At 41.9% G+C, this 22,625-nt stretch overlaps 1 protein-coding gene across 1 annotated transcript in view; it reads right to left on the bottom strand.

The window, feature by feature from the left end:
* The window catches only part of LOC111572159 (CXADR-like membrane protein), a 127,117-nt gene that overhangs the window by 59,028 nt on the left and 45,464 nt on the right, over positions 1-22,625 (bottom strand). The window contains 2 exon segments of the mRNA XM_055017294.1: positions 375-542; positions 19,111-19,309. Of these exon segments, the coding sequence (XP_054873269.1) occupies positions 375-542; positions 19,111-19,309 (367 nt within the window).

Raw genomic sequence — 22,625 nt, 5'->3', positions numbered from 1 at the left:
TAAATGGATAAACTCAGATAATAAATCACAATTACATTGGAAAGTGTGTCGACACACTGCTTTTATTCTTAAAGTCAACAACTGAAAAATCTCACTGGGTCTAAACAGCACCGTATCAACACTGGAGATTGGTCAGGCTGCAGTCATTCTCATTCTGCTACTGGATGGAATTAACGGTCTGCCTTCTTTGTATTTCTTTACACCAATTCCAATAGTCTTGGGTGGTGTGAATCCCAGATTTAGGTAACAACAACATGCATTTAGTAGAAGGGGAGGAAATTGCCATGCTAAATGCAAGGTGAAAATGGCAGGCTGACACCTGCACTCTGTGTCATTGTAGTGGAACAAATTCTTAAGTGTGTGAGCATATTTACCTATGAGGGTTAGTGGAGGCAGCTTCCCAGCATACTTGTCCTTGTCCATTTTTCTTTCCCATTTATAGTAAATGGGATCGGAACCATCAGTAGACTTGCAGCTCATCTTAACATCACCACCCTCCAACAGTTTGCCTTCCATCCAGCACCGTGGCTTGGATGGCTTTGCTGTGGAAACACAATCATACACAAACACATATATCTGGGGATATCTGTTTCTTTATCACCCACTTTTTCAACTTAAAATCAATGCTCCCAAGTGGACAACATAACATTTGGATCTGATTCATTACAAGAGACAAAATTACCATTGTTGAAATATGGATTTTTGTCAAAGTACTCACCCTGTATAACACAGTTGTTTATAGTGGGAACAACATGAAAAAGTCTCTCAAAATAGAATCACTCCATGCAGATGGATACTGTATGTTAGATTTGCCCTACAGTGTTTCTCTAACAAAAGTTAACTCATATGGTTCCTTACTCTACAAGTTCTGTGGTCCAAGGATAGTAAGAAAGGAGGAAGAGTAGAGTAAGGCTTAGTATTATACACTTAACATCTGGTCTGTATAGCTAGAAATGATGAGAAAAATGGTATACACCCATAATGTTCTGTCCTGGCAACTACTGCAGTGGAGCAGGAGTGAAATTACACTGCTGTATGAATTGACTTGATGCTTAATGTGTCAAGATGCAGCTGCTTCTGGGAAATGGAGTAACTTCATAGACTGTATAATAAAGATGGACGTAACTACTGTGATGTCACCTGTTGGTTTCTGCACTGAGAAAATGAAACCAGGATTTTGCTACTTCCTGGTTGATATCTTGGATTTTTTTAAACCAGAGACAAAAAAAAAAAAAGATTCTCAGAGGGCGGAACCAGAGAAAAGTGATTGGTCAGAATGACTGAGAGCCGAGGACTCTCTGTTCCACCCACATTTACCTGCTTCTGCTGTTTACCAACACTGCTGCTAACAACATTAGCCTCCAAAAGTGGAGTTAAACCCAACAGGTCAGTGCTGAATCATCTTTGTAACTAGTTGTGCTCTTCTCCACATCTAGACAATATCACATAAAGCAGCAACCTACGGCTATTGTTGCTGAAGGTACTGTAAGTTAATATCAGACTGGAACCTCTGATGGTAAAACATGTTCTAGCATCGTGATTTAAGGTTGTTCTGTACATTTCAGATTACGTTACCTGACTTAGTGTTAACAGTGATGCTAAATTAGGTTTGTCAATGTCATAAATTAGTTAATTGTTAGCTGGAGCTAAGTGTCCTGCAGGTCACACAGCTGATCAATCATAACGGATCAATAACTGCGGTCTAGACGTGCTGTTGGGTAATGATCGGCAGATATAAATAATCTACACTAACTACTGATGAATGTTAATCTCTCAGTTCAGTAAATGAAGAACAGTTCAGTTCTGAGTTAATATCTCTGTTCTTTGTTTCATACTGTTTTAACAACTTTTGTTCATTTCACTGAGGAAAACTTGTGTTAAAATGATTGTTTCAGAAACAGTATCATTACTGAGGCCTACCCACCATCACACTGGACCACAGAGGGGAGCGACAGTTACACTCTGAGGCTGTTTAATGTAAAACAGAACAGCAGTGTTTACTCTATAACAACGTATGATCAGATAAGTGTGTGGACCTCATGTAATCACAGTGCTAATGATACATTAGAATAAAAAAGAAGAAACTTTATTGTCCATCTAAAGCAGTAAAATGTTCTTTGGCCTCAACCAGGAAAGCAAACATTTCCATAAGATTCAAAAATAGGACAAAAACATAGCACTCTATTGTGTTCCATTCATATCCTGATGTGTTCACGCTGATATTTAATGTTCCAGCAGGTGGAATTAAAGAACGTTATAGATCTTTTCCTCACTGTTTGTGTCTTTTCCTTCCAGTCTTGATCTGGATCATTGGGAACATCTAGTCTGCTGTGGACTGAGAGCTGCGGAGAACATGAACATCCAGCTGTGGTTGCCTGAGGCAAAGAGTCTCCTCTTATGGGAGCGTTATTGTAGCAAAGCTATTTGTGAATGCGAATGGAGAGTTGTCTGTCTGTATTTCAATCCGTATGTCCAAAGTGAGATTTGTCAATGTGTAAAATAATTTGTCAATGCGAACTGAGATTTGTCAATGCAAACCGGAATCTGCAAAAGTCGTCTCAAAATTTGTCTGTAATTAGGTTTTCAAATGTGTACAAAATCTGCTAACCTCAGGGTTTCCTCTACATTCATTTTGGCTAAACTCATGGCAAAACAAAGATCCAGAGACATAGATCCTAATGAAAAGAGTAACGACAGTTTTGAGGGTGAACCTGAGGAGAAACGAAGAAAAACAACCTAGAGAGAGCCTGCCGTCACTGCTGGAAAAAATCTTAGAGGACACACTGAATCTGTATTAAAATTTGTACATGTAATAACATTTGTCAATGCCTACAAAGAGTTGTCCATGTGTACAAAGATATTCATAGTTGAAAAGTTTACATATTTGGCCACACAACTGCTGGAAATACAGACAAATCACCAGTTACGAGTCAAGCAGCTTCACAATTGGCTGTTTTTTTACACATGACTTTTGCTACACTTCTGCAATGAGAAAGATTCGTATCTGAAATGTCAGGGTTTCTGTTCCTTGAGCTCAGGCTCACAGGCTCGTTCATGCTGGCTGCATTCCGGTCTGCTGCCCTTTACCCCAGTAGTTACGCCGAAGACTCTCCAGTTAACTGTTAGCTGTAGCTAAGTCTCCTGCAGGTCACAGCTGATCAATCATTTAAAAAAAAAACACACACAAAAGACTGCTTTTCTACAGCAGTAGAAAAGCAGAAAACAAGGTTTTCTTTTTTCATTAGTTTTCATGGCCAAAAACAGAGATCAAGTGAGCGGTGTGAAAATAAATCAATATTGAATATTATATAAAGCGTTGAAGTTTTAGGCCCGTCAGGGGCTGGGACCACTTGATTGACGGTCTGGTGTGGAATGATTGACAGGTCGTCTGGAAGAGGCAGCCGACGCTCATTCACCATAAACTCTGTTCTCCTTGTTTGGATATAATTCTGATATAGGAACTGTTAGCTTGTCGTTATTTATCTTTGGAGCAGCAGAATTTTTTCCACAGACAGTTTTTCTGCCCGTTGGCTTGTTTTAACCAGTTTTCTACCTTCGGCTGATTCTACCAGCAGACACTGAAAGGACTGTGATAGTTCAGTAAATAAATGTTTATTTTCTTATTGGTGCCAGTTATAATGTACTTTATATGCAGCTGTAGCGTCAGTAATGTGTGTCATGCACTTCAGATGTTGATGGAGTTTATTTCTGTGCGTTGACCAGAGAAGAGAGCTAGCATCCAGTGAATATCAGCTTTAATGTGAATTAGCGATACTAACCGAGCTAGCTGCTCAGTCGTAGCCTGATTAAAGCTAATGTAGCATCATTAAGGTAATGATGTTTGTGTTGTGTTTCACGTAAACAGCTGAAGTGTGTTGTGTTACTGTAATGTGGTACATTTAGTTAATAAAACTGTCAGTGGAGACACTGGTTCACATAAATGTAATGTTTGTGTGGCGAGCAGAGGGGTGAGATAAACTAGGGTACTACAACTACGTACAACTACTGAATGTAGACACCGGCTAGACAACGCAACCCTGGGACTTTCACCCAGGGGATTATAACCACTAATAACGAGAAGGCAACTCAGGTTCACTCTACTGATGAGCCAGGAGACGTGGTTCCAGTGAAGGCAAAAAGGGACAAATTTTATTTTACAGTATCAAAAAAACTCACTTTAAAATCCATTTTTAAAAAAAAAAACAAAAAAAACCCCAAAAACAACCATTCACACAGGATAGTTCAATGAAGGTTTGTGGGGCCTAACCAGAGCTGGGGCTCTCTGGTAGGGGTTTGGGGCTAACGGGTGTCACGAGGGGGGGGGGGGGGGGGGGGGGGGGACCCCCCGGGAATCACCCCACTCACACGTGAACATGCACACACGCACACACACCTGAGTGAAGAAATCAAAAAACAACCAGGGCATGAGCAGCACGCCACACAGGAAGGGGTTCCCACCACCCAAAGACACCAGTCCCCACCACCGTAGGCCCACAGCTTCTGCAAATCATAAGAGAAGGGAACATTCATTAACAGTGTTATCCTTAAATCAATTACCAATTTGAATAATTACATGCACTGAACAAAACTACTTAACACAATAAACAAAACGAAAGAAAACAATTTATCAAAACTGAAACATTTAATTAAAGACGACAAATAAACAGTAACTTGTAACTTAAGGGAAATCCACTGATAATACAAAATAATCAAGTGCGGTCACGTGACAAACGAATCATAATCCACAGAAAGAAAAAGTACCTAACTAAACAAATAGTCACATGGCAGCATAATTAAGGGAAATACTCTAAAAATAAAACAGGAAAGATAGAGAAATGCTTCCGCACAAAACGTTAAAATTAAGTGGCTAGTAGGACGTTTGTCAGCTGCAGAGGCAAGCTGAGGCAGCCCAACACTCGCGGCAGCAACACAGAAGCAGATAACAGAATCAAAGAAGACAAAGCAGACTGGTGGAGGCAACGTAGACCAGCGGAGGCAAAGCAGACTAGCGGAAGCTAAGCAGCAGTGTCTCCTGCGTCCGTGACCTAGTGTAGCCAGCACAGCTCCAGATAAATGTTGGGCACACCGATCGGTGAAATCGGTCCACAACGAGGGAACAGGAAGCAACCAGCGGCCACGGTTACGGCCAGTAACGGCCAGCGAATGGCTCACGGCTCAGATTGGATGCACAACAGCCTGTGAGCGGCTCACCTCTCAGGCTACGGTCGCACAACGGTGACTGCTGGCAAAGGGAAACAGGAAGTGAGGTGAACGGGGAGCGAGGAATGCCCCTGACGTCAAAGCAAGAGGACGGTGAGTGACCATTAAGGCAAGTCATTACCATTATGTCACGTGAGCAAAACACCAGCCAACACAAAGCGAAGATGCAGCACTCATTCATTCTGCTACATTTAGAAAACCTAAATGTCATTAAAACAGTAACGTTAAGGTTCTGTGTTGTCAGTAGTCCTGAATATCTGATGAGTCTCTGAAGTTCAACTGGAGAAAACAGTACGTCTACTCTCTAATGGTTAACGTTGTTTAATGACTGATTCACATGTTGTAGTATGTGTTCCTGCAGTGTAGATTGGAAAAATAAACTCCCAGAATATGACGAAAGTCATGATGAACACTACAGTTAGGTTATTACATTTAAATTGCTTCACAGATAAGATGAAGAATAAAATCCTCTCTCCTAAAGCTAAAGTGACTCCAGGCCTTTGTGTCTTTTAGTGCTTGGTAAACTGTATGAAATAGGAAATCTTTCCAGGGTTACTTTAAAATGAACCTCTGCAGTTGATGTTGACACTGTGATGTCTGTCTTCATCTCAGGTGTCTCATCTTCACTGTGAGGATCTTCTGAGTGAAGCCAACAGAAGGAAAACCTCATCTGGTTGTGAAGGAGACTGAATGGGTGACATCCTCAGTGAACCACTTCCTGTTTAACTTTCACTAACAGAAGGACAGACCAACTCTTTCAGCTGTTTATTATTCTCTGATCTTAGTATTCACAGGTTCCATTTATCCCCTTTAACTTCATCTCTGCTATTGTAGCATAAATATATATATAAATATATATATATATATATATATATATATATATATATATATATATATATATATATATATATATATATATATATATATATATAAAGTCCATGTTATTTAAAGCAGATATGCAGCATTAAAACATCAACACATTCAGGGCAGGAGCTTCATTATTTCCTTTATTGTACATTTAAAAACTACATTATTCAACAATTCTGAACTGTAAAGATGTGTAAACACATGTAATAAATGAAGTAAATAATGTGTTGCCGTACAGTGGAGTGTAAATGCTGAACAGTCATAAGACAAGTTGTATTCGGAAGAGAGGAGCTGAATCTGCAGCATTACTGTTATTACTGAAAGGATGAGGAGGACATCAGTGCTGCTTTTCGTCACAGTGATGAAGGAGAGAAGACTCTTCAGACAACCACAACTGAATGTTTATGTTCTCTGTAGCTCTCAGTTCATCAGACCAGATGTTCCCAATGATCCAGACCAAGACTGGAAGGAAAAGACACAAACAGTGAGGAAAAGATCTACAACGTTCTTTAATTCCACCTGCTGGAACATTAAATATCAGAGTGAACACATCAGGATATGAATGGAACACAACAGAGTGTTATGTTTTTTGTCCCATTTTTGAATCTTATGGAAATGTTTGTTGTCCTGGTTGAGGCCAAAGAACATTTTACTGTCTCAGATAATAGTTTATTATTTTTATTCTAATGTATCATTAGTATTAACATGAGCTCCACACAGTTATCTGACCATACACTGTTTTACAGAAAAAAACTGCTGCTCTGTTTTATATTAAATAGCAGCAGAAAGTAGCTATCAGTCCACTCTGTGGTCCAGTGTGATTGAGGGCAGACCTCAGTAACTGTTTTTAAAATAATCATTTCAACAGAAGTTTCAGATAACAGAAACTGCTAAAAAAAAACAGTCTGAACCAAAGAACAGAGACATTAATTCAGAACTGAACTGAGAGATAAACATTCATCAGTAACAGAGTTCTGTGGAGGAACATTAACGTAGATTAATTTGTATCTGCTGATCATTAACCAACAGCACAAGACATTAGTTACTGATCTGTTATGATTGATCAGCTGTGATTTACAGAACACTTAGCTGCAGCTTACAGTTAAAGAATTGATGACACTGACTAACCTGATTTAGCATCAGTGTTTACACTAAGTCAGGAAACGTAGCCTGAGATTTACAGAACAACTTTAAAACCCAATGTTAGAACATGTTTACATCAGAGATTACAGTCTGATGTTAACTTACAGTAACTTCAGCTACAGTAATGTAGATCACTGCTTTATATGTAATATTGTCCAGATGTGGAGAAGAGTACTAGTTACTAAGATTACTTTAACACTTAGCTGTAGAGTCTATCATCACTTTTGGATGCTAACGTTGTTAGCAGCAGCGTCGGTAAACAGCAGAGGCCGGTAAATGTGGGCTGGACAGAGAGTCCTCAGCGTAACTACTGGGGTACAAGGCAGCGGAGCAGAATGCAGCCAACATGAATGAGTATGTGAGCCTGAGCTCAGGGAACAGAAACCCTGACATTTCAGATACGAATCTCTCTCATGGCAGAAGTGTAGCAAAAGTCATGTGTAAATAAACAGCCAATTGTGAAGCCGCTTGACTCATAACTGGTGATTTGTTTGGATTTTCAGCAGTTGTGTAGCCGAAACTGATAGATAGAAGAGTATGGGAATGACATGCAGTCATTCCTGCTTCACAATTGGCTGCTTTGGGGAGTGACATTCCTGAAGCAGCGGGGATTATAGCCCCTGTTCTTGGGTCGCGCACCCAGTCAGCTGAGCTATCCAGGCGCCCAACACAGAACCTTATTGTTACTGTTTTAATCACATTTAGGTTTTCAAAACATTAAATTTATGTGAACCAGCATCTCCACTGACAATTTTATTAACTAAATGTACCGCATTACAGTAACACAACAAACTTCAGCTGTTTACGTGAAACACAACACAAACATCATTAGCTTAATGCTACGTTAGCTTTAATCAGGCTACGACTGAACAGCTAGCTCGGTTAGCATTTCTAATTTACATTAAAGCTAATATTTACTGAATGCTAGCTCTTTTCTTTGGTCAACATACAGAAATAAATTCCATCAACATTTGGAATGCATGGCACACGATATATCTGACACTAAAGTTGCATATAAAGGACATTAAAAGCGGCACCGATAAGAAAATGAACATTTACTTACTCAACTATTAGAGTCCTTTTAGTGTCTGCTTGTAGAATCAGCCGAAGGTGAAAATTTGTTAAAACAAGCCAACAGGCAGAAAAATTGTCTGTGGAAAATGTTCTGCTGCTACACCGATAAATAAACTAACAGTTCTTATATCAGAATTAATCCAAACAAGGAGTACAGAGTTTACAGTGAATGAGTGTCTGGGCTGCCTGACCTGTCAGTCATTGCAGACCAGACTGTCCATCAAGTAGCCATGCCCCCTGACTTTGCAAACTTTAACGCTTTATAGAAAATTCAATATTGATTTTAGTTTTTCCTATGTAGAATTAGGGTCTATGGAGCCAGCCCCTGGTGGACGGTGTGATATGAAGTTTTTGACACTTCAGTGTAGGGTTCATTTTTGTAGCCAGGCGCTACGTCCATCTTTATCATATTGTCTATGAGTAACTTCAGTAGACTGGTAGAGAAACCAATAAATAATTTTGAAAATGGCTACTAACATCTGCGAAGGTTTATTTTTGCCACTGATGTATTGGATAAGAAGAAGGTCTTTCTTTTTACAGAGCTGTATGTATTGTAGATGAGCTAATATTCTTTTCAGGCTTAGTAGTAGACAGGTTAGAGAGTAATATGGGACACTTCTCATCAAATTTTGACAGATCCCATTCAGAAGCTGCCACGTCCCGAGGGGCGCGGGACTTTGACCGATGGCGTCCAATCAGAGGCTGCCACATCATAGGGCGGGACATGGTTGGGACCAATGAGACAATCGGAAGCTTCTCATCAAATTTTGACAGGTCCCAATCAGAAGTTGCCACATCACAAGGGGGCGGGACTTTGTCCTATGGGGTCCAATCAGAGGCTGCCATGTCATAGAGTCCCTTCCTTAGTCACACTCCATCTGTCATATTTGTAGTATTTATTTTTTAAAAAAGGAAATGACAAATTTTTAAATGCCGGAAATGATCGTTTCAAAAAATGATTTATAAAACAATAATAATAAAATTCTCGTGCTACGCTCATCCAATGAGGTGTGAGGGGAAGGGGGAATGAGAACCAATGAGAAGTACAGGGGCTTCTTCATATATTAAAAGGCAGTAGGCCGCACAATAGGCCACAACGTTGAATAGAACTCAACATGGCTCAGAAAATGTTGGATGTCCTGGGTTATGTGGTTCCCCAAGTGTGCGGCGGCAAATCTGGGGCCCTGCCGCATCCGGAACCAGCGGTCATCAGCGAGACACCCATCACTGTCTTCCGTGAGACGCCCGCGATACCGCAAGACCCTAGGAGAACCATGATGTACCTCCAGTGGACCCAGGTGCCCCAAGCCGAGTCCTTGGAGGAGGAACGGCCTCTCAAACCCCACGAAATGCCTGGATCCTGGGGCTACGTTTTCAAGTACAAGACGGGGGAGCTCTGCTTCTATCAGCTGGAGGAGCCATGCTGACTTCCAATGAATGGAGCGTGCTGAAGACGGTCATGCAGCAGCATCTCCGAGAGACTTCTCAGGAAAATATAGCCGAGCCTGTACCCTCTAATTGGCTGAGGTTGGAAAACCTCCCCATTTGTATAGAGGTGCTTCTGAAAAGAGCGGTCTTCAGCGTGGTATGGCAATTCAAAGTAGTGGGGTCAAGTAGATTGTACTTCAGAACCACCCTCCGATCAATGGGAAAGAAGAAACCTGCAGAGTTCTTTGTTTTGGAGAGTTTAATAATGCTGACTGTGGGGTATTCCATACTGTACTGATCTTGCCATTGGGTGCATGGATTGAGTGGATGGAGAAAGCCACAGAAAAAATCACCACTCTGTTCTCTGAGTTGGAGGGATACTCCATCTGCCAAAAAAACTTTATCATTCTAAGATCACACCCTCTACTTCTCAGCCACGCCTCTTTTTCTGGTCATTACATCATCACCGCCCACCCCTGTGTGATAAAGATGGTCAGTTGAACTGATGATCACAGAGACTAAGCAAACCTGCCTATTGATCAACATGAGCGGGGTCAACCAGCAGCAACAGCAGCCCCAAAAGCATCTCACACCAACCGCTATGCAGCTAGCGTGGTACCCATGCTCTTTGGTTCTGCTGACTCGGAGGAGGATTTGATGGAGCTCGACAGTTCTCCAGAACGTAGCATGCCGACCCTCTTTATGGGCCATTCTGAGCCAGCTCCTCCTGGATACCCGGCACCACCACCACCACCACCACCAACAGCAGCAGCCCCTGAAGCAACAGCAGCGCCAGCTGCAAGCCTCGAGGATGAGGTGGACAGCTGGGTGTCATCGATGCTCATCAGTAGCATCAAAACGGTTGTGTTTCATCTGCTGAACCTTACTCTCCACAGTTACCGACGCGAGTACTGCTACGGCTGTCAGGCCAACCATCCCAGTCAGAGACAGCACGAGTGTCTGGAGATGTTGAGTGATGACTACCTTCAGGTCCACTTTCACAGGCTGATGGGGAGGCTTTTCACTCCTCGTTTAATCCCAACCATTCAACACCTTCTGAACATCCGCAGAATCTCAGCTGATAATGCCAGAGTTCGAGCTGTGGCGGAGACTCTCCTGTATGAGCTGAAAACAGCGAAAAAGTTCCGCGTTCCCATCAGCTTTTGATATGTCATTGTTACACCAAGTTTTAAAGATGATACGAGCCTGACAATTTAAAGTGTTTTTACTTTGTTGATGTATCCTTAAATATTTTCTTTTTCACGCTCCATACACAAAGATGTATCTCACGTTGTTTCCATATGCCATGTTATTTCATTATTTTTGCATGCTCCATACACAAAGATGTATCTCACTTTTTTCCATATGCATTGTTTTTTCTTTATTTTTGCATGCTTCTTATACCCATAATAACAATAATAATGAAAAAAATCTGTTTTTTAATATGATCAATAAAGTATTTTTGGAAACGAATAATGAACCTCTCATGTACCAGTTTTTTTCAGTTCAACCACACAGGTTTCAGAAGACAGGATGACTGAGAAAAGGGTTATGAAAAAAGTGTATTACAATCCTTCCCATCCCGGTAGCTTGGGAGGAGTAGGACGACTTCGACGGGGTGTGCGAGATGAAACGGGTGAAAAAGTCAGTGTAAGAGGTTAAAGATTTTTTATCGGAACAGGACGCTTATACTTTACACAAACCAGTCAGAGTGTGGTTCACCAGAAACAGTGTTTGTCATTAAGCCTCTGAACCAATTTCAAGCCAACCTGTGTGACATGCAAGCCCTGGCTGATCATAACGATGGTTACAAGTATTTACTAACCATCGGGTCCTAAAGAAAAAGACTGCTGCTGAAGTGGTTAAGGCCTTTGAATCCATCTTGAAAGACAGTCAAACCCCAGAAAAGTTACAAACTGATGCTGGAAAAGAGTTTTTTAACAAGAGTTTTAACACTTTGATGAATAAACACAGGATTGTACATTTTGCCATAGCCAGTGACCTAAAGGCCTCAGTGGTGGAAAGATTTAATCACACTTTGAAAACTAGAATGTAGAGATATTTTATGGCTCACGACACCAGATGTTACCTCGATGTATTACTTGAACTGGTGAAAAACTACAACCACAGTTACCATAAAAGTATAAAAATGACGCCGATGGAGGTGACCTCCCAAAACACCAGCCAGGTATTTCGCAACCTGTACAGTACCTTTTCCTTTCATCATCAGAAGAAATTAAAGATGAACTTTGAGAAGGGAAATCTCGTCAGGATATCCAAGTTCAGAGACGTGTTTGATAAAAAATATGAGCAGAGTTTTACAGACAAAATTTTTACAGTGTCCGACTGTACTCAAAGATTACGATGGTGAACCCATTGAGGGGTCTTTATATGAAGCTGAGTTGCAAAAAGTTAAAATAACCAAAGACAAAATGTTTCAAGTGGAAAAAAATCTTAAAACAAAGGGTTGTCAAAGGTGAAAAACAGGTTTAAGTGCGCTGGAAAAATTGGCCAGAAAAAGTTCAACAGCTGGGTCAAGGCTTCAGACATGACGGAAGCATAAAAGCCTTGTACAGAGTGGCTGCAGCGGGCATTCCTCGGGTGCAAGATGGAGCACACAGCTAGCGAGGGATTTTACGTGACTCTACCTTCCAACACTAGCAAAGAATTATTTCAATCAATCACCGCTTCTTGTTACACGTTGGACTTAGCCAAACCCCTTGAACTGAACGATGACTGGGTGGTGGGTCTGTGTGAAATCATCTTCCTTTACACCTGGTACAATTTACCATCAATTTCCTCGTATTTTGAACTGAACAAAGCAGTTGATGACCCGCAGCCATTGAGGATTGTCAAATTCGGTCAACGAGGATATGATGAACAGACCAGAGACCTGCTAGAACATGTGGTAACGTGCGCTCAGAAAGTATGATGAGACTGCAGACGCTACGTACAACAACGTGAACAAATGCATCAATTTCAAAGGCACGGGTCTTCACAGAATCCGCACGCACCCTCCCTTGGCCTACATATTAGGACTAAAAGTGAACGAGTGGTGGATCCTCTCCAAACGCTCGGCTCACTACCCCTGCGGCATGAAAACTGGGATATATATAAACTGTATGTTTACACAGACATCATTCAGTATCAACCAGTCGGTGACAGCTACTCACTGTTGTTGGCCACGGTCAACATTAAAGGTACTTTTGGAGATGTGGTGAGCCTCAGGTATAAGACGATACACTACATACCACTCTCGAAAAATTACATCAAAACCATTCGCATCGAGATTAAAATGGATCGAAACAGGTGTGTGGACTTTATCTTTGGAAAGTCTACCATCAAGCTCCACTTTAAACCTGCTCGGCGTTCTTTGTAGAAGGACATGGCTCAGCTATGTTCGACGGCAGATCCCTCATCGCTTCATCAGGTATTATGAGAGTCAAGCAGGAGGATCTCTACCGGGATTTTATGGAACCCCGGTGATGTATGAACGGGGTGTAGGGTCTTTGTATTCCACTGTTTCGTTTTGTGACTCCGCTGGTGAAAAAAGGTTTTGACATTGCTAAACCGCACCGCATAGGACGGGGGGGGGGGGGGGGGGGGGGGGGGGGTTCGTTTTGCTTCGGCTTTGGTCTCAATGTGTGGTGCCAGCGGGCAAGAAGAGGTTCTTTTTCAAGCTTGAAAGCTTCTTTAACCCTTTAAGTGACAAAGTCGCAATATTGCGACAAGCAACATTGCTGAACATAACAAGCCATAGCTGCAAATATGGTGCCTCATCATTGCCTCAACATTTGTGGGCATGTTTTCATTCAAAGCTTTGGAGTTTATAGAGTTTGAAAATTGCCCCCAGTCGAGGAGACGAGGGCCGCAGTCGGAGCGCAACAGGAGCGCAAGACGGCGAGAGAAAACTCACCATGCTGAGAGGTCTGTTCACCATTGACAAAGTACTTCATCAAGTAATGGCTGACTCAGATTCTGAAGTGGAATATTCACCCTCTGATGAAGATGTTCAGTCATCCAGTGAGACAGAAAGTGATGCTGCGTCTGTGCGTAACGGCAGCAAGTCTGTGCACCATGACAGTCCACAAGCAACACATACTGAAGCCGATGCTTTGCTTCACCGTGTCCGGGGTGGCAGGAGGAGACGTGGTGGGTGTAGCAGGGGGTGATCAAAATACTCCTAATGGTGAAGTGGGTAGCGGGGATGCAAAAAACTGCGGAAATAGCGGTGGACGCGGGAGAAGCCGCTGGAGAAATGTACTGATAATAGCGGTGGAGGCCGCAGTGGCGCTCACGGCCCCGCTGTAAATGATGATGATGATGGCTGGGTTTGCTTGAAAGATGAGAAACAGTATCACAAGTGGATCAGACATTTAAATGAGCCTGTTGGGTATCGTGGAGACAGGGATCTGACAAATTCTGAGCCAAGCAATGCCATCTTGATCGATAAACATCTGTAAAAGTAATCCATATGTCCGCTGCCTGGTGACATCATAATATGCAAATTAGATGAGTGAATTTACTCCCATCACAAACTTTGGATCACACTGATGATTTTACTCATTTACAGTATGCCTTTATCTCTAATCATTTTCAAGTTACAACCTTTTGAAAAAGTGATATCAAAACTGAATATTTCATTGAAAAAACTGTGGCGCCTAAAGGATTAAGCAAAGAAGCAACAGCCTCAGTAGTAGAGGTGGCTGCCGTGTCCTCCGGCACACCTACAATTCGTATGTTATTGCTCCTGGACCGGGCCTCAAGATCTTCACATCTGTTCTCTATTTTTATCAGATCATTGGATAGCTGTTCTACCTTAGCCGGAAGAGATGTAACATCATCGGAGCAAGCGGTCAGCGCGGTTTCCATCTCATCAAACAGTGTACTTCAGAGCATTCATATCAGACTGGGCGCTAGCAATGCTATTTGTTAGCTCCGTTTTCAGTGCGTGAAGTTCTGACTTCATAAAAGTTAAGTTCTCACCCAAGGCAGCCTATCGCTCTATTTTGAAGATGGCAGACATATCTTGACATAGCGATGATATTAATTCAGCCTTGAATTTGTCGCGGGTTGTCATGTCTGTTCGCATACCGACATCTGACGATGGTGATGAGGGAGAGTTACTACTACAGGGCGAGGGTGCAGATTGAGCGGGCGGAACTGTCACTTTTTTTTCGCTGTTTCTGAGTTTTCCCCATTTTGGACAGCCAAAAGTTAAACTTGAGTCTTTCAGATCACAAAGTAGTGCCGCACTAATTAAAAAGGTGTGCTTATTTCAGCATTAGGGAGTGATGTTACAGGAGCCACGAAGGCCACGTCCTACGCCATTGCTCGTCAGACGAGAAGTCTGAATCACACCCTCTTTTGAACCACACAGGTGGCCTTCCACCAACTGTTTGACGCTGTCAAAGTTGACCCTCTCGTAGCACTCCCGAGTCTGTGTGATACCTTTGACACGCAGCACTGCTTTTTTCTGTGTTTTGGTCAGGTAGGCGTAACTCTTGGGACCAGCGGCCACAAACTCTTGAATGCTGTCACCCCCCAGCTTGTTCGTCAAATCCCCTAAATAATTACCCAGCTCGAGGGGAGTCTCACCGTCTTTGACCACATAGATCACGCTGTCTCTATTTTGGCAGGGTCCAGTTGGACATTTTCATTGGCCTTGTACTCTCTGATCTTTTCCCTGCTCTGCTAATCAGTTGCCTCAAGGGGGGTATCCTGAAGCTTCCTGCTTGCCTTTTAGGAAAGTACGGATGTAGTCTGCAAAGATCATGTTGCTACGCCTGTCAAAGTGCCACATCTCTGTGATTTTGATGACCCTGTACCCCAGCTCTAAGGCCTTGTTGAACTCGACAGTGATCCAGACCACTGTCAATGCTCTGGCTTTGTCGTCGTGATGGCAGACCCTCCTGATTGTTGATTTCAGCGCACGTGTGGCAGAGAGTAAACACCAATTTCCCCTGAGCCGTTTTAAACGGTGAAACACTGAAACAGAGCCCGCGAGGCGGCAACACAACTGCCTTGATCAAACCAAAGTAGTTTTGAGGCAGACCAAAATCTTTGTGGAAGATGGTAGGGTGACCTAGAGGGTAAGAAAAGCTAAAATTCACATAGGGGTAAAGCGAGGTCACATCTACATAGTGCACAGACTCATCAGGCCCCGCTGTGTACCTTAGCATCACAGCGCTTGTTTTACCCCCAAAGAGAGCCTGCCGAGGGGAGAGAGGCTCGGGAGGATCGAGCTCTTTCAGAAATTCTTTCACCCTCGCATGCGATTTTTGTACACACAAGAAAGGGGATGTGCATGTTGTTTTGGTTGACAAACATTTCAAAATCATAAAATATAATGTTGTCACTGTGCTTTTTAGCAACGGGTAGCGGTTGCATGTAACACAGATGACTGCTGTTGGTTATGTCAGTCGAGAGGGAGTTTTTTGTCTGCAAATCTTGCATTAATTTGGCGTGCACTTGTGCTTTTTGCCTTCTGTACTGGTGTAAACCATTTTACATTTGAGGCATTTTTTTAAACAGATCACAGTTGCTGAGCTTCTGTTTGAGCTTTGGTCTGTCTTTAGGCTTTTTGGTTTACCATTACAGATGCTTGTTTGGCAGGTTCTGTTACACTGTGCACAGATCAATGAGTTTAGCGGTTGGTATGTATAGGCAGGGTCATTACAGACGGAGCAGTAACCCTTGCACTGGTGTGTGTGGGGATGGTGATAGCTCATGTAACAATAATCAAATGTACATTACTCCAAGAAAAGCTTTCAGATTTTTTATACCGTAGTAGTGGTTTTGAAACAGAAATAGAAACAACGGATTACGGTGATTGGGGAAGGTAATTTGGAAGGGGGATAGGGCTCGGTCAACAGAATGTCTGCAAAACACTACAAGTTTACATTTTACAATTGCTTCAGATTTAGAAATGTCATTTAGGGTGACGGCAGTCTGATTGCTCAGACCTGCGAGACGCTGCAACACTTTTCCTTGTTCTAGCACTTGACTATCAGTGATTTTAGGGTCCATCAGATGAGCCAGGTTAATGGCAAAGCAGAGCTGATCATATGTGTTTTGTACTACATACAGTTGACGTTTTTTCTTTTGGATGATTTAATAGTCTAATGTTTTCTCTATCTTGCCTTTACCACTGCCTCGGGGGTTTCACACCACCTGAACAACCAATTCTAACTTTTCTTCAGTGAAAAATTTAAAATTTTTTTGTTTTGTTTTTGCTTAAAATATCGTCAACTGAGATTTTCCTTGAAATTAAAAAATGGAACTGAGCCTGCCGTGTCCGTCCATCCTGTACTCAGTTTTAGAGAATAATGAGTCAAGAGGCATTCAAGTGTTCAGGTGACCAGTGATTTATTGTACAGAACGAGGGTGGTGCTACTGTTTTTTTGTTTTTTGTTTTTTTTTCTCTGTCCTCGAGGATCAATCAGGTTTGTGTGGTTAGTTTATTCCGGATTTGGATATTTTAATGGTCTCACTACACTCAGTACTCAAATAATTATATGATTTCTGACTTCTTGTCAACCTAACGAGAGCTTTCAAATGAGACCAAACATCACATTATTGTCTCTCTCCGTTATTGAGACATATGTCAGGGAATGAAACATGAGTTTGTAGTTAGTGAAATGTCTTTATTGAAGCTGCTCTGTCACATTGGGTTTAAGAGAAGCACAGTACTTGAAGTTGGGCCTCACCCAAGGAATTATAAAGTTGCTAAAAAAATAAAAAATAAAAACAAGAGGCTTGCTTCAGGGCCTGTAAAGCACCTCAGAGTATCATCTCCACAGAATGAGGATTATTAATTTTATTAATAAAAAATTATTTTATTATTAACTGAAATTCACAAATCCTCGATAAATAATGTGAATGTTTCCGGACCAGACACATGTTGACTTCACCTACGAGTGAGTTGACCTGAATGACTGAGAATCTTCACTGACATTTTCCAACATGTTTGTTGTTGTACTTCAGGTGACAGTTTAACACCTACAGAGGAAGCGAGGTGACAGTCAGACTGTCGCATCACATGAAAACTGATTTAAATACCTTAAAAGAAGGAAACTGCTTCTTACAGTCACTACAAAACGTTTTAGAAAGTCGGATAATATTAATATTACCTCTTTAAAAGTCACAAATTTGATCGATATTGGTCTCTTTTTAAAGCAATTATTGGTTTATTATTATTTTATTGGTTTGGATTATTAATTTTATTAATAATCTAATAAGACAAAATTGTGTATGTTTTGCTGTGGCCTGAGTTTGACCCTGCTTTCTCTTCAGAGTTTGGGAGCATAAATGTCTACCTCTATCAGGTCCATAAAGTATCTGCATGTCACACAGTTTTTTTTCTGTCATTCCTCCAATGTGTTGTTTAGCTCAACCTTGCATATCCGGTCATTTACGACCGTGGTGGCAACCTGTAAGGTCATGGTGGAAATGGATCCATGGCCCGGTCTGTTGTTTCACTTAACTTTGACCACCCCTTCTATCCTTTCTTGACCTGGGCGTGGAGAGAAAGAGATGCACATTCTGTCTTCAGCGCTTAACAGGAGCACAAGTAACCAGCCATTTCAGGTCTTAGAGTTGCCGCCGCTTGCTCAGGGAACCGCATACCCCAGGACATCCAACATTTTCTGAGCCATGGTGAGTTCTATTCAACGTCGGTGGCCTATGGAGTGGCCTACTGCCTTTTTATATATGAAGAAGCCCCCGTACTCCTCTTCTCATTGGTTCTCCCTCACCCTTCCCCTCACACCTCATTGGATGAGCGTAGTGCGGGTATTTTATTATTATTGTTTTATAAATCATTTTTTGAAATGATTATTTCGGGCATTTTAAAATTCGTCATTTCCTTTTTTAAAAAATAAAAAACTACAAATATGGTGGATGGAGTGTGGCTAAGGAAGACTCTATGACGTGGCAGTCTCTGATTGGACCCTAAAGGACAAAGTCCCACCCCCTTGTGACATGGCAATTTCTGATTGGGACCTGTCAAAATTTGATGAGAAGTGTCCCATATTACTCTCTCAGGTTCCTATGTGTTCTTTACATCTTACCCATTTTATATTCAAAAATAAAGTAGAAAATGACAAGAGCTACAGTTCACTCCAGTTTACACTCCAATTTACATTGTCATATTCTGCTAGTACATAGTATTTGGATGAGAGCTCCAGAGGTGAAATTATTGATCAGAACATTCAAACACATATGCGGAGCTTTCAAAACACCCTGGTATGCTACATGACATTTTTGTGGCAGCTCTAAATCCAAAAGGTTTGGGATTTAACAATATTTTCTTTTTGCCAGTGCCGTCATAAGCCCTCTCCCTGTCTATGGTCAACCAAAATGCTGTCTACCACTTACCCAGCACTATGAGGCTGATGGTGCTCCAGTGGTATTGTGCACCAGTCTTAACTTTGCAGCTGTACTCTCCTGAGTCTGTCAGTGTCAAGTCACTGATCAACAGGGATGCATCACCTTTTAAGTAATCTCCAGTGAAAGCTACATGCCCACGCTCCGCTTCATTGGGGTCAAAAACCCGTCCAGCAAAGTAGGTAATCACCTGGTGGAATAAGTGAAATAGATAGGTGGGTTTGTCATGGGATAAACATGGTAAGACATATATAAGTGCAGCAATGTGGAATTCCACTACAACAGATAGCAATTATATTCATACAGAGTACCTCAGTAAGATAATAAATGCATACATATGAAATATGTTTTTGGTAATTGTTATAGTGCTGTGAAAAAATATTTGTCTCCTTCTTATGACTTTTATTTTGCAAATCACCATACTCAATGCCCACACGACATGGAAGAGACATGGCTGCCAACACAGTCCACGAGTGTCTCAAGCCATCAGTATCTTGGGGCGAATATCATCCACACTGCTTTGCCGATGAGGAGTTTCTTGACTACCTTGTCAACCTTTACCAAGAGTCTTCAGGCTCTGCTTCCACAACAGAGGGTGTGTTAACTGAATGTGTTAAGGATGCTTTCCACCACCTGACAATGTCCCCATTCTGGGTCAGCAGGTCTCTCCCCTTTCTGTATACAACATGGGCCAAGCCCTGCCTGCCCTTTCTGAGGCGTTGAGCGGTTTGCTGGAACTACGTAGAGGCCAACCAAAGGTCCTTCTCCATAGCCTCTCTGAACTCCTCACACACCTGAGTTTTAGCTTCTGCAACTGTCGAAGTCCTTTTAGCTGATTGGTATATGTCTGCTACTTCAGAAGACCCAAACCAACTAGGCCTGAAAAGTATCCCTCATCAGCCTGACGGTCTCTTTCTCTCAAGTCCATCCATCTCTTGTGTTAGCACAGAGCCAATAGCAACCTGGGACGCATCGGTGTAGAGAACAAAAGGCTGTGTGAAATCAGGATGGCACATCACCAGTTCAGCACAAAGAGTGTCTCTCAGAAACTCAAACGCCCCCTGGCACTCCGCAGTCCATTGGAATGGAACATTCTTCCCAGTAAGGTGTACAAGAGGAGAGGCACGAAGAGCAAAATCTTTCAGAAACCTCCTGTAATATGAGCAGAGGCCAAGAAAGGCACGGACTTCAGTGGCAGAACTTGGAATAGGCCAGCCACTCACTTTACATGTATTCCTGGGATCGGGCCGCAAACCCTCAGCAGAGACCACATGGCCCAAGAACACCACATGGTCACTTGCTAACTGACACTTCTTAGCCTTTAACCGTAAACCGGCTGCACCAATCCTGGAAAGCACCTCCTCTAAAGCTGCAATGTGGTCATCAAATGACCTGCTGTAAATCAAAATATCGTCAAGATACACCATACAGATATGCCAGGGAAGACCTTTGAGCACCAGCTCCATAAACCTCTGGAAGGTTGCGGGAGCATTGGTGAGCCCCATGGGCATGGAGCAAAACCGATAGAGACCATGGCCAGTAGTAAAAGCCGTTTTCTCATGGTCCTCTTCCGCTACTTCTGTTACGGGGTTCAGGGAGGCTCAGGTGCAGGAAACGAACAGACGGTCTTTGAATGCAACACAGATTTATTTTCAAAGGTCTTTAGGACTACAAACAGAAACTAGGATTTCTACAGGAAACGGAAATAGATCGCAAAGGGCTCTGGACCTTATAGTGGCACTTAGGGGCCGAGCGGAACTGTAAAAGGACAAAATAATAACCAACTCGCGGTAGGTAACACCTAGGTGAGAAAGGACCAATCTCACGACTACTAAAACTAACCACGAGGATATCTTTACGAGGATAGCGAGAGGTAACTACAACAGAAGTCTTCTCAAAATACGGTGCTTCTTCATCCTTAGGGCCTCCAAACATATTGTCCGAACAAACAGTCTCCATCAAAATAAGCAGAAAAGTGAGTCCAGTCGCAGCACCGCTGCCACCAATGTAGCATGGTGAGTTGAGAAAGATGCAGAGACTGGATATTCGTTGGAGAAAGACGGCAGCTCTCCGTTTATTGTTAGGTGAACTGAGGCAGGAACCGGTCTGGCCTTTGAATGACCACCTCCCAGAGCGTGGAAACCAAAAAATAAAACAAACAGGGGAAGGCGCATGTGCGCTACAACAACACCCGCTTACACTTGGTACAGTGTCCTTGGGTGTTTGGAAGGCGGCTATAAATAAAATGTATTATTATTATTATTATTATTATTATTATTATTATTATTATTATTATTATTATTATTATTATTATTATATTCTCTTGGAGAATTTTCAGATAGAGAGCAGAATTCATGGCTCCATCATTTATGACAAATCATCCAGGTCCTGTGGAAGCAAAGCAGCGATAAACCATCATACTACCACCACCATGTTTCACTGTTGGCATGATTTTCTTTTTGTGGAATGCAGAATTAGTATTATGCCAGATGTTTTGGGACCCATGTCATTCAAAAAGTTCCATCATGACTCATTACTCCACAGGATGTTATCCCAAAAGTTTTGGTGCTCATCCACATATTTTTTTTGCAAATGCCAGATGAGCTTTTATGTTCTTTTGGTCAGGAGTGATTTTTGTCTTGCAACTCTGCCATGGATGGTATTTTTGCCCAGTGTATTCCTTATTGTGGAATCATGTACACTGACCCGAACTTAGGCAGGTGAGTCCTTCAGCTCTTTTAAAGTTTGTCTGGGTTCCGTTGGACCTCCTAAGTGAGATGTCAGTGTGCTCTTGGAGAAATTTTAGTAGGCCAGCCACTCCTCGGATGACTTACCATGTTTTCTTCATTTGTGGATAATGGCTTTTAGTATGGTTCTCTGGAGTCCCAGAGCCTCAGCAATGGCTTTGTAACCCTTTCCAGATGGAGAAATGTCAGTGACTTTGTTTCACACCTGTTCCAGAATCTCTTTAGAACCTGACATTGTGTGCTGCTTTCTCCCTATAGCTACTTCACAATACCAGACAGGTTCTTATTAGTGAGGTGTGGCTGATGAAATTAAATGAAATTACCAAATGAATTTCATAATTTGGTAGAGTGGTAGCTAAGGTGGCAATTACTTTTTCACATAAGGGAAGGTGGGATGGGACAGCATTTTTCCTTTAATAAATGAAATCTTTATTTAAAAACTGCATATAGTGTTTTCTTGGGTTATGTTTGTCTAATATTACAATTAGTTTAATTATCTGAAATGTTGTGACATATGAAAAAATAGAAGATATTTGTAGGGGGCATATGCTTTTTTTTTTTTACAGCACCTGTATATGAAAATAAGTAATGCAAAATGAAAGTTAAACAATATTTTTGGCTCATAAAAGTATTGAGTGACCAGTATAGCACCCTTATTTTCAGTGACTGCCAGACTCTCTCAATTTGCAGCAACCGGCCACTGCTGTTGTGTTGTCTTTCCTCACTGTAAATTTCATTGAAGTTGTATTCAACCTTGTA

This window comes from Amphiprion ocellaris, chromosome 14, assembly GCF_022539595.1.
Source record: "Amphiprion ocellaris isolate individual 3 ecotype Okinawa chromosome 14, ASM2253959v1, whole genome shotgun sequence".
NCBI lineage: Eukaryota > Metazoa > Chordata > Actinopteri > Pomacentridae > Amphiprion > Amphiprion ocellaris.
Note: the sequence above shows the minus strand (reverse complement) of the source record. Positions and strands in the feature narration are given on the sequence as shown.